Source organism: Triticum aestivum, chromosome 1B (genome assembly GCF_018294505.1).
Source record: "Triticum aestivum cultivar Chinese Spring chromosome 1B, IWGSC CS RefSeq v2.1, whole genome shotgun sequence".
NCBI classification, from domain to species: Eukaryota; Viridiplantae; Streptophyta; class Magnoliopsida; order Poales; family Poaceae; genus Triticum; species Triticum aestivum.
The window spans coordinates 404,648,629-404,659,792 of record NC_057795.1 but is presented as its reverse complement, the minus strand read 5'-3'; the positions used below and the strand labels follow the sequence as shown (position 1 = coordinate 404,659,792).

At 40.5% G+C, this 11,164-nt stretch overlaps 1 protein-coding gene across 13 annotated transcripts; it reads right to left on the bottom strand.

The window, feature by feature from the left end:
- Positions 1-525: 525 nt before the first annotated feature.
- LOC123127562 (uncharacterized) lies at positions 526-4,357 on the bottom strand. 13 transcript variants are annotated; one of them, XR_006462639.1, is made up of 4 exons: positions 3,737-4,357; positions 3,317-3,426; positions 2,795-3,168; positions 526-1,638 (listed from the first exon to the last, which is right to left on the bottom strand). XR_006462639.1 is itself a non-coding variant. In XM_044547313.1 (4 exons), the coding sequence occupies exons 1-4, from the start codon at positions 3,354-3,356 to the stop codon at positions 1,497-1,499; spliced, it is 345 nt and encodes a 114-aa protein (XP_044403248.1). In that variant the 5' UTR covers positions 3,357-3,727; the 3' UTR covers positions 526-1,496. The 13 variants fall into 13 exon arrangements, 2 of the variants coding, with proteins under 2 accessions (XP_044403248.1, XP_044403241.1); XR_006462641.1 differs by having other exon boundaries at positions 2,795-2,914; XR_006462651.1 differs by having other exon boundaries at positions 526-1,633; positions 2,795-2,914.
- Between the last annotated feature and the right edge of the window lie 6,807 nt (positions 4,358-11,164).

The following is an 11,164-nucleotide window of genomic DNA, read 5'->3' as shown; positions in this document are numbered from 1 at the left end:
TTCGACACGTGGGCGATATAGCGCCATCGTGGGTGTTATAATAGAGTAATGATATGTTACAGGAATAAGCAAGCATGTCCGCTGACCATACATAGTAGCTCTTTAGAGATGATGCACTCGATGCGAACCAATGTTTCCATGCCTATCAGGATAAAGGTATTCTTTTCTGCAAGGATAGTTTTCATGAAAAAATATTTCCAGCCTAACAAATTTCGCTTTTAACTTGGCATTACTTCATATCCATTTTTATACCTATTTCACCTTTACAATTAATAATATGACAATCCAAGTGGACACCATAATGATGCAATAAACACACGCATGAGGCGTAGTGCAGAAGTATAACATAACTGTTGCAGCTATATATAAGCACTGTCGTTCTGGTGAGATGCATTATCTATGAGCAAGCATGCAAAACTGAACGGACACAATACCAAAGTAAGATTTTCCAGATCAGAAGGAACCAGGGAAATTTATGTCAACAAACAAAGGAACCTTAGCATTTAGTAGTTAACACAACCATACTGTCAAGAAAAAGTAAAGCTACTTCTCAGTATAGGAAATGAAAGATACTTGACCAGAGTTTGCTACCATAGAAGGACCATACTGTTTAAAAGAATGTAGGAAAATGTTTCCCCTATAAAGAAAAGTCGCACTTGGTATAGCAACAAATATATCTCGGATCAACCGGAAAACTGCCTCCTAGGAATGACATGATTCCAATATTTCTCTTCATTTGGTACTGACTACCTGCTTTCTCTATGCTACCATCAAACTCTTTCCAGGGTTCATATGCCCAAATATCTTCCTTTTCTGTCACTTCGAGCGCACCACATAGCCCTGAGGCTGAGAATTACTACTTTAGATTTCAGATTAAGTAAAGAGATACAAATTCTCACACACACACAAATGTTCATCTTGATTTTCCATTCAATCTTCTGCCTGGAATATATAGCGAAGGATCCCAACATGGAACTTGCAATGCGTTGTCAAGAGTTTCTAATGTACAATTTCCAGCTCATAATGTGTTCACTAAAATGGTAGTTGTGATCAGTTAGCAAAATAAAGCAAGAAACTGGTATCACAGAACACATATTTTGCACCTTAAAGACTGCTAAAATAAACATTCTACATTACTCTCAAGTCCCACTAATTAAGGGGAGCTAGTCAAATAATGTTTATCTTGCAGAACATCCATTACAATGATTGATAAGAGGTGCCGTTTGATTTATCAGAACTCATATGCTTACTATTTTTATGAATCTTTCAGGCTTCCTAATAGCTTACATATACTTTGTTTCTCGAAGTGCAGATCCTCTAAAATAAATATTACAACCATCCTGAAGTCATATGTGCCGATATCAAGGTGAAGGCACTTCGGCGGGGATTTGAGATATGAAGAGATTGCATGGATGAGAAAGAGATTTGTTCATATGGCATAGGGATTCTCTCTAGTGTGCTTATATTTCTTACCTCGAGAACCATGGCCTCTAGGATCAACGAGTTGATGCTGCCGTAGGTCTGACTGATCCAGGGACAGCAAGCCACAAGATCTCCAAGTAATCGGAATCAAAACAATCTGCCCTATCTTCAGTTTTAGACTTCCAGTCACCGGCAATTATATGGCCAAAATCTGATCTTCAGAGAGCATAGCGAAAAAATAAATAAGAAAAAGGGTTACCCCTGGAAATGCACTATATGTTGCAAAATAGTCGAGATCATTATAAACAAATAGATAACAGATGCGCCGTTAATTGCTAAGTTGTTTAAATTTTTGGAATAGAATCATGTGGCCCAAACATATCTTGTATTGTTATTTATGGAATAAAGGAAATCAAAAAAATTTAACAATAATTTATCTTCCATCCTAACAAAAACGGGGTCGCCGGCCTTGATGCTCTTTCTAGGTGGAAAGTGCCATCGTGGAGAAACTTCTAAAGAAAAACAATAGAGAACGAACGACCCTCAGAAGAGTTCAGATAGTTTCCTAAAAAACAGAGCATAATAAATAATAAACAACCATATGTTCACTTGTTCAGGATGTTTTCGGTCATACAGACCGCATTTCTGGTCCCTTTCCCACTATATCTTACCAAGTTCTTTGATCACAGCTACACGACCATGTGTCATAAAAATACCAGTTTTCTAGAGAACTTGTCGCCAAATGGTGTATCATTATCAAGAAAATTTGGATGAAGGACTGCCAATTTAGCACATGTGTTTAATCTTACCCTAGTGTTTGAACCCCCCAAAGCATCTCATACTAATTCCTTGTCTTCAAATATCATTATGGATGGAAAAGAAAAAACAATGCATTAACCAAATACGTGATGCACTTGCTACTGAAAATTACAACGAGTGCACATCAATTAAGCTAAAGAATTTGCAAAGAATGCCTACCACAAGGGACAGAATCTTCACTGAACTGAAATTGCTCTTTACAATGGTGTTTCAACTAATACCACTATTTTCTATGTACTATAAGTTCTTAATTCTTTTATTTTACAATAGAGAGGATTTTTTGGTCTATTGGTACATATGCTTTATGTCTTCCAGATTCCACCAAGATTATGATAGGACTTGGAGTTACAGGTAAGCTGTAGTTTGTAATAGGTATTGTAGTCTGTAAGAGGCACAATGATTTTTTAGAGGCACAACGATGAAACATTATTTTTCGAGGGAAGTTGCTTAATGTAAGGAAGGAAATATTTGAACCTAGTTACAGACCAATATCATCTCTATAGGCGGGAGTTGGGATGAAGATTGAGAGAGTTGAGGAAACGGAGAAACATACCTAGTACAAATTCCATTGCAGCCTTCTTTCATTTCCCTCGTCACCGATAAGCACGTTGCTGACATTAGGTGCCAAGTTGCCTCTTGAATATCCACGGGGAATAGTAGCAACAAGAAAACCCTGAAATTGTATTTAAATGGCTCAGCTAACTAACCATGGTGTAGCAAAAATAAAATGGCCATATCTAGGCAAGAAGTTTCGGCCAAAAACTAATGCAACATTGCAGCATGGTACGCGAAAATGCAGGAAAATAGAAGAAGGTACTGAAAGGACATGGGACACAAATAGACTATGGAGACAAACCGAAATTGCTAATGGTGATACTTATTACCTGAACAGACATTCACATTCATTGGTGTGGCACTTAGTCATAACTGAAATGCACGGATATAAAAAAATATTGGTGATCCATAGTAATAGACACTTGAAGCCCCATGTTGTAATTGTAACTGAGCATAGATATAACAAAATATTACAGATTAGATATTTATTTAGGAACCAATGAAGAACAAGCAGGTTCACCTCTTCCCCTTCCTTCTCTAGAAGCAAACTGGTGATGCATTGCTCCCTGTAGGGTTCAGCAAGGAAGTCTACAACTAATACCAACATGATAGACCCATCCCATACAATGCCTAAAACCAGCAAACACCAAGAAGATGATTAGAACTCTGAATTTACACAAAGATTAAGGAGAAACACACACAAAGCTTTAATGCAAAGTTCAGTTAGGATCCTCTCCTAGGGAAAGGTAGCCCCTCCTCACCGTCATCCTTCTAGAAAGTGCATAAACTGGGACTTATAATTAAGAAATTGCCACACATCAGTAAGCACGCACACATCACACACGCTGCAAGTAAGGCAGAACCGTGAGAGCAGAGACGATATGTCACGGCGGTGACCTGCACACCTCATGTGGAGTATGGAGAGGAGGGAGAGGCCTACCTGGCTGGTGTCGCTCTTCCAGGGCACCGACCGGCGAAAGAAGACGGCAGCGCAAAATCCTGGGGTCGCGCACTCATCCCATCTCCATGGCATGTCTCCTCTCCTTCCTTCTCTCCTAAAGGGACGGATCCATGGGGTCGCTCTCTGCCTGGAGGTTCCCGCCGCCGCCGGAGAACCTCGCCTCCGTGCCCGCACGCCATCCATCGAGATGGGTGAGATGCAGGAGGAGGGGTGCGATCGACGTGGGAGGATGGAGGAAGCGAGCCTGTAGGCGCCTTGGGGACCGGAGCGCTGCAGCTTCGACCCGCATGCGCCGAATGGATCTCCGGCGTCGCTGCTCCCCCGTGTACGGAGGAGCTCGTCGTCACCTCGCATCGATCGATTCACCGTTGGGGCGCCCGGATCTCCTCTTCCTCATCCAGATCCTGGTCTGCTGCTTCGCACCATGGAGGGGCGTGCCTCCTAAAGAGGCCATGGCGGCAGCGGGGACGCGGTATGGCAAGTGGAGAGGAGGCGGCCGGCGTGTTTTGGGAGGAAGGGAGGGAGAGGGGAGGCGGCTGCATCGATTTGGGAGAGCTGGAAAGGGTAGGGTTTGTGCATGTCGGTGACCAATGGGTGTGGCTCTCGTAGGATCTCCCGCAAACGGCGCGATGTGCACGCGGCATGCAGGCATAGGGTGCGCACGCACCACGAAACGGTTGACCCAGCCAACCAGCACATCACATGAGCCCACACTTTATTGACCAATGCGAGGTTACCACGCGGTGAAAATGAGCAGCGCAACCATCCGACGTTTCAGATCACGTAGAAGACTATTTTGACCATCATCCAACGGTCAACGAAGACTGAAATCGGGGGACCCTCCTGAAGGTGAGTTGGCAAGCCTCTGTATTGTTTTAAATAGATAGGCCCTTCGTAGAGGGAAGCAGAGATTTTTAGAGGTGTTAGAGCTCGATTTTGAAATAGAGATAAATAATATTTTGAGTGGTATACTTTCATTGTCAACATAACAACCGAGAGATCTCGATATCTTCCATGCTACACATATTATAGGCGGTTCCCAAACAGAATGGTAAAGTTTATACCCCCCCTCCACCAACAAGCATCAATCCATGGCTTGCCCGAAACAACGGGTGCCTCCAACTAACAACAATCCTGGGGGAGTTTTGTTTGCAATTATTTTGATTTGATTTGAGCATAAGACTGGGCATCCCGGTTGCCAGCCATTTTCTCATGAGTGAGGAGTGTAGTCCACTCCTCTTGAGAATAACCCGCCTAACATGGAAGATACAAAAAACCCTAGTTGATATATGAGCTGCTCGAGCATACAAAACAGAATTTCATTTGAAGGTTTGAAGTTTGGCACATACAAATTTACTTGGAACGGCAGGTAAATACCGCATATAGGAAGGTATGGTGGACTCATATGGAATAACTTTCGGGTTTATGGATTTTGGATGCACAAGCAGTATTCCCGCTTAGTACAAGTGAAGGCTAGCAAGAGACTGGGAAACGACCAACTAGAGAGCGACAATAGTCATGAACATGCATTAAAATTAATCGACACTGAGTGCAAGCATGAGTAGGATATAATCAACCATGAACATAAATATCGTGAAGGCTATGTTGATTTTGTTTCAACTACATGCGTGAACATGTGCCAAGTCAAGTCACTCGAATCGTTCAAAGGAGGATACCACCCTATCATACCACATCACAACCATTTTAATAGCATGTTGGCACGCAAGGTAAACCATTATAAACTCCTAGCTAATTAAGCATGGCATAAGCAACTATAATATCTAGTTGTCATTACAAACATGTTTATTCATAATAGGCTGAATCAGGAACGATGAACTAATCATATTTACAAAAACAAGAGAGGTCGAGTTCATACCAGCTTCTCTCATCTCAATCAGTCCATCATATATCGTCATTATTGCCTTTCACTTGCACGACTGAACGATGTGGATAATAATAATAGTGCACGTGCATTGGACTAAGCTGGAATCTGCAAGCATTCAATTCAAGGGAGAAGACAAGGTAATATGGGCCCTTGGTTAAATCAACAATCATGCATATGAGAGCCACTCAACATTTTCATCTTGGTCTTCTCCTCTTGACCCCCAAAGAAAAGTAAAGAAATAAAACTATTTACACGGGAAAGCTCCCAACAAGCAAAAGAAGAACAAGAAATCTTTTTGGGTTTTATTTTAATTACTACTACTACAGGCATGGAAAGTAAACTAGCTAAAAGCTACAACTAATTTTTTGTTTTTTCTTAAGGTTATTCAAACACACAAGAAGAAGGCAAGAAAAAGAAAATAAACTAGCATGGATAGTACAATGAAAAAGGATGAGAACCGACAACTAGAATGAGTGTGTGATCATGAATGTAATGTCGATGAGAAATACGTACTCCCCCAAGCTTAGGCTTTTGGCCTAAGTTGGTCTATGCACATGGATCAAAGTGGTAGCTGGGGTCGTACTGAGATGTAGCAGTTACTGCCTCCCGAGCTGCAGCTTGGAGGCGGGCTCCTCCGTCTTTCTCTCGCACTCGTTCGCCTCCTCCCTGGTTATAATATATCTCCTTTTTGCCTGGAAGTCAAAGAAACCAGGAGTAGGGAGAGCAACATGGACAGTGCGACGTCTGTCAAAGATTAGTCGGTGTTGGAGGAACTGTTCATTCCTCTCTAGAAACTGATGGCTAACCATGGCATTATAATCTAGATAAGCAGGAGGCAACTCCATATCACTTCCATGTATGGGTACACCAAGATAATTAGCCACACGGGTTGCATAAATCCCTCCAAACAAGTCTCCATCTAAACCATTATTATGCAACCTACGTGCAACAATTGCCCCCAATTTATATTGTTTATCACCTAATACATCACTATTGAGAACACTAAGATCCAGAACACACATGTGACAAGCTTCATCTTTACCGTTAATGCATCTACCTATGAAGAGAGCAAAATAATGTATAGCAGAAAAACGAATGCTCCCTATGGTAGCTTGTCTGATTTCTCTAGATTCGCCCACAGTGATACTAGCAAGAAAGTCTTTATATTCAAATTTACGGGGTTCATTGACATTGCCCCACTGCGGGAGTTTACAAGCAATACTAAAATCTTCTAGGTCCATGGTATATGATTTATCATAGAGATCAAATAAAACAGTGTGAGAATTGCGCGAAGATGTGAATTTAAACCTTCTCACAAAGGAGTCAGTAAGGTAGTAGTGTTGGGAGCACTTATCTGACATAAAGTCCTCAAGATCTGCATTATGCATACGCGTCAAATTCATCCTTAATGCCTGCCTGGACCATAAAATCTTCCGACGGCCATTCACAAGGCCGCACTTGAGCTTCCCTTGGTGGTTCATCACCCGACTCATGTATTGCGAGCCTGTGTCCTTGCTTCCTTGAAGAACCGCCTTGGTACATTTTCCTAGACATAATTCTTCCTCTGAAAAATTTCTGAATTTTTTAGTAACTCAAAATAAAATTGAACCAAACTCAACAAAATTGATAGCAACTACTCCCACAAGTGCCTAGAGACTATATCATGCATTGAAACTACTTGGGACCATATAAATTTGACATGCAAGCTCAAGAATAGGGTCACCTTAGCAGCAAAAAATTGCAATGAATAAAGCACTAGAACAAAAACTAATTGGACCATTGGAGGAGTCACATACCAAAGAACAATCCTCCAAAGCAGTTTTGTGAGTGGAGCTTTGAGCAAGGAGATCGAAAATGGCAGCAAAATGAGCTATAACTCGTGCTTGAGCTGGATGGTGATTTTTTTTGGGAGGAAGAAGAAGTGTGTGGGTGCAGGAATGAGTGGAGGGGGGTCACCAGGGGCCCACGAGGCAGGGGTGCGCCCTAGGGGGGTGGGCGTGCCCTGGACCCTCGTGGCCAGGTGCTTGCTCCCCCTGATGTGTTCTCAGTGCCAAATATTCTTAAATATTCCAGAAAAAATCATATTTCATTTTCAGGGCATTTGGAGAACTTTTATTTTTGGGGAATTTTCTATTGCAAGGATAAATCAGAAAACAGACAAAAATACTATTTTTGCTTTATTTAATCTAAAGAACAGAAAGTAAAAGGAGGGTACAGAAGGTTGTGCTTTCTAACTTCATCCATCTCATGCTCATCAAAAGGAATCCACTAACAAGGTTGATCAAGTCTTGTTAACAAACTCATTCCGAATCGCATGAAACCGGAGAAATTTCGAATAACACTAGGTTACCTCAACGGGGATATGTACATCCCCAATAATAAGAATATCATATTTCTTCTTGGCAGTAGGAAGAGGAAATTCAAAACTTCCAATAATAATCGATGGGATTTTTCTAATAGAATTTATACTGTGGACTTGAGGTTGTTTCCTCGGAAAGTGTATCGTATGCTCATTACCATTAACACAAAAAGTGACATTGCCTTTGTTGCAATCAATAACATCCCATGCAGTATTGAAAAGGGTCTACCAAGGATAATCGACATACTATCGTCCTCGGGAATATCAAGAATAACAAAGTCCGTTAGGATAGTACCGTTTGCAACCACAACAGGCACATCCTCACAAATACCGATAGGTATAGTAGTTGATTTATCGGCCATTTGAAAAGATATTTCAGTAGGTGTCAACTTACTCAATTCAAGTCTACGATATAAAGAGAGAGGCATAACACTAACACCGGCTCCAAGATCACATAAAGCAGTTTTAACATAGTTTCTTTTAATGGAGCAAGGTATAGTTGGTACTCCTGGATCTCCTAGTTTCTTTGGTATTCCACCATTAAAAGTATAATTAGCAAGCATGGTGGAAATTTCAGCTTCCGGTATCTTTCTTTTATTTGTAATAATATCTTTCATGTACTTAGCATAAGGATTCATCTTAAGCATATCAGTCAAACGCATACGCAAAAAGATAGGTCTAATCATTTCAGCAAAGCGCTCAAAATCCTCACCATCCTTTTTCTTGGATGGCTTATGAGGAAAAGGCATGGGTTTCTAAACCCATGGTTCTCTTTCTTTACCGTGCTTTCTAGTAACAGAGTCTCTCTTATCATAATGTTGATTCTTTGATTGTGGGTTATCAAGATCAACAGCAGGTTCAACCTCTACATCATTATTATTGCTAGGTTGAGCATCAACATGAACATCATCGTTACCATTATCACTAGGTTCATGTTCATCACTAGATTGTGCTTCAGCATCAGAAATAGAAATATAACTGGGATTCTCAGGTGTGTCTATAACAGGTTCACTAGGAGCATCCAAACTCCTATCATTTTTATTCTTCTTCTTAGAAGGACTAGGTGCATCAACATTATTCCTCTAAGAATCTTGCTCAACTTTCTTAGGGTGACCCTCAGGATACGTAGGTTCCTGAGTCATTTTACCCGTTCTAGTCATAACTCTAACAACATTATCATTTAATTCATTGAGCAAATCATTTTGAGCCTTAAGCACTTGTTCTACTTGAGTGGTAACCATAGAAGCATGTTTACTAATGAGTTTAAGTTCATTCTTAACTCTAGACATATAATCACTCAAGTGTCCAATCATATAAGCATTACTTTTCAATTGTCTACCAACATAAGCATTGAAGTTTTCTTGTCTAGCCATAAAGTCATCAAACTCATCCAAGCATTGGCTAGCAAACTTAGTAGACGGGATTTCAACTTTATCATATCTATAGAGAGAATTTACCTTTACTACCTGTGTCGGGTTATCAAGACCATGTATTTCTTCAGCAGGTGGTATATTAAGGTTGTGTATTTCTTCAACAGGAGGTAAATTCTTAACGTCTTCAGCTTTAATACCTTTTTCTTTCATAGATTTCTTTGTCTCTTGCATATCTTTAGGACTGAGAAATAAAACACCCCTTTTCGGAGTTGGCTTAGGAGTTGGTTCAGGAAGCGTCCAATTGTTTTTGTTAGTCAACATATTATTCAATAGCAATTCAGCTTGATCGACTGTTCTTTCCCTGAAAACACAACCAGCACAACTATCCAGGTGGTCTCTGGAAGCATCGGTTAGTCCATTATAAAAGATATCAAGTATTTCATTTTTCTTGAGAGAATGATCAGGCAAAGCATTAAGTAATTGGAGAAGCCTCCCCCAAGCTTGTGGGAGACTCTCTTCTTCAATTTGCACAAAATTATATATTTCCCTTAAGGCAGCCTGTTTCTTATGAGCGGGGAAATATTTTGCAGAGAAGTAATAAATCATATCCTGGGGACTACACACACAACCAGGATCAAGAGAATTAAACCAAGTTTTAGCATCACCCTTTAATGAGAACGGAAATAGCTTAAGAATATAATAGTAGCGAGTTTTCTCATCATTAGTGAATATGGTGGCTATATCATTTAACTTAGTAAGATTGTGCCACAACAGTTTCAGATTCATAGCCATAAAAAGGATCAGATTCAACCAAAGTAATTATCTCAGGATCGACAGAGAAATCATAATCCTTATCAGTAACACAAATAGGTGAAGTAGCAAAAGCAGGGTCATATTTCATTCTAGCATTCAGAGACTTTTCTTTCAGCTTAGCTAATAATTTCTTAAGATCAGATCTATCATTGCAAGCAAGAAAATCTCTAGCAGTTTCTTCATCCATAACATAACCCTCAGGCACAATAGGCAATTCATACCTAGGGGTAGAATCTTCATCATCACTTTCATAAATATTATCAGTTTCAAAATTTTCATTCTCTCTAGCCCTAGCAAGTTGTTCATCAAGAAATTCACCTAATGGCACAGTACTATCAAGCATAGAAGTAGTTTCATCATAAGCATCATTCATAGCAGAAGTGGCATCATCAATAACATGCGACATATCAGAATTAATAGCAGAAGCAGGTTTAGGTGTCGCAAGTTTACTCAAAACAGAAGGTGAATCAAGTGCAGAGCTAGCACTGGTGGAAAAAGGGCCTTTGGTCGCGGTTCGCAACTGCCATTAGTCGCGGTTGCGCAACCGCGACCGAACGGGCGCGACTAAAGGCCCCACCCTTTAGTCGCGGTTGCTTAAGAACCGCGACTAAAGGCCCGTCCACGCGGGCGCCAGGTGGCCGTCGGGGCGGAGGACCTTTAGTCGCGGTTCTTCTGGCCAACCGCGACTAAAGGCCGCCGCAGGTTTAGGGTTTTAGCCCCCCCCCCTTAAACCTGTTTTCTATTTAATTTGTATTGTTTTATTTCTTTTGTGCTTTATTTTAATTTTGAAGGAGTTTCACATATTCTACGGTACTACATACATGCATATGAATGTACAATTTCAAACAAATTTGAAATTAGAACCAAAAAGAATTCAAGAGGAATATACAATATATATTCAATATCATCGGATGACCATATACAATTTTGAACAAGTTTCCATACATAATTTAATGCATATAAAGTTCTACGTCCTC

Excerpts from the sequence above, each read along its gene's own strand:
- LOC123127562 (XM_044547306.1), bottom strand. The coding sequence starts at position 3,936 with ATGGCGTGCGGGCACGGAGGCGAGGTTCTCCGGCGGCGGCGGGAACCT. Across the intron at positions 2,915-3,736 it reads GGAAGAGCGACACCAGCCAG|GGTTTTCTTGTTGCTACTAT; the intron begins GTAGGCCTCTCC and ends ATACAATTTCAG. Across the intron at positions 1,639-2,794 it reads TGCAATGGAATTTGTACTAG|ATCAGATTTTGGCCATATAA; the intron begins GTATGTTTCTCC and ends TGCTCTCTGAAG.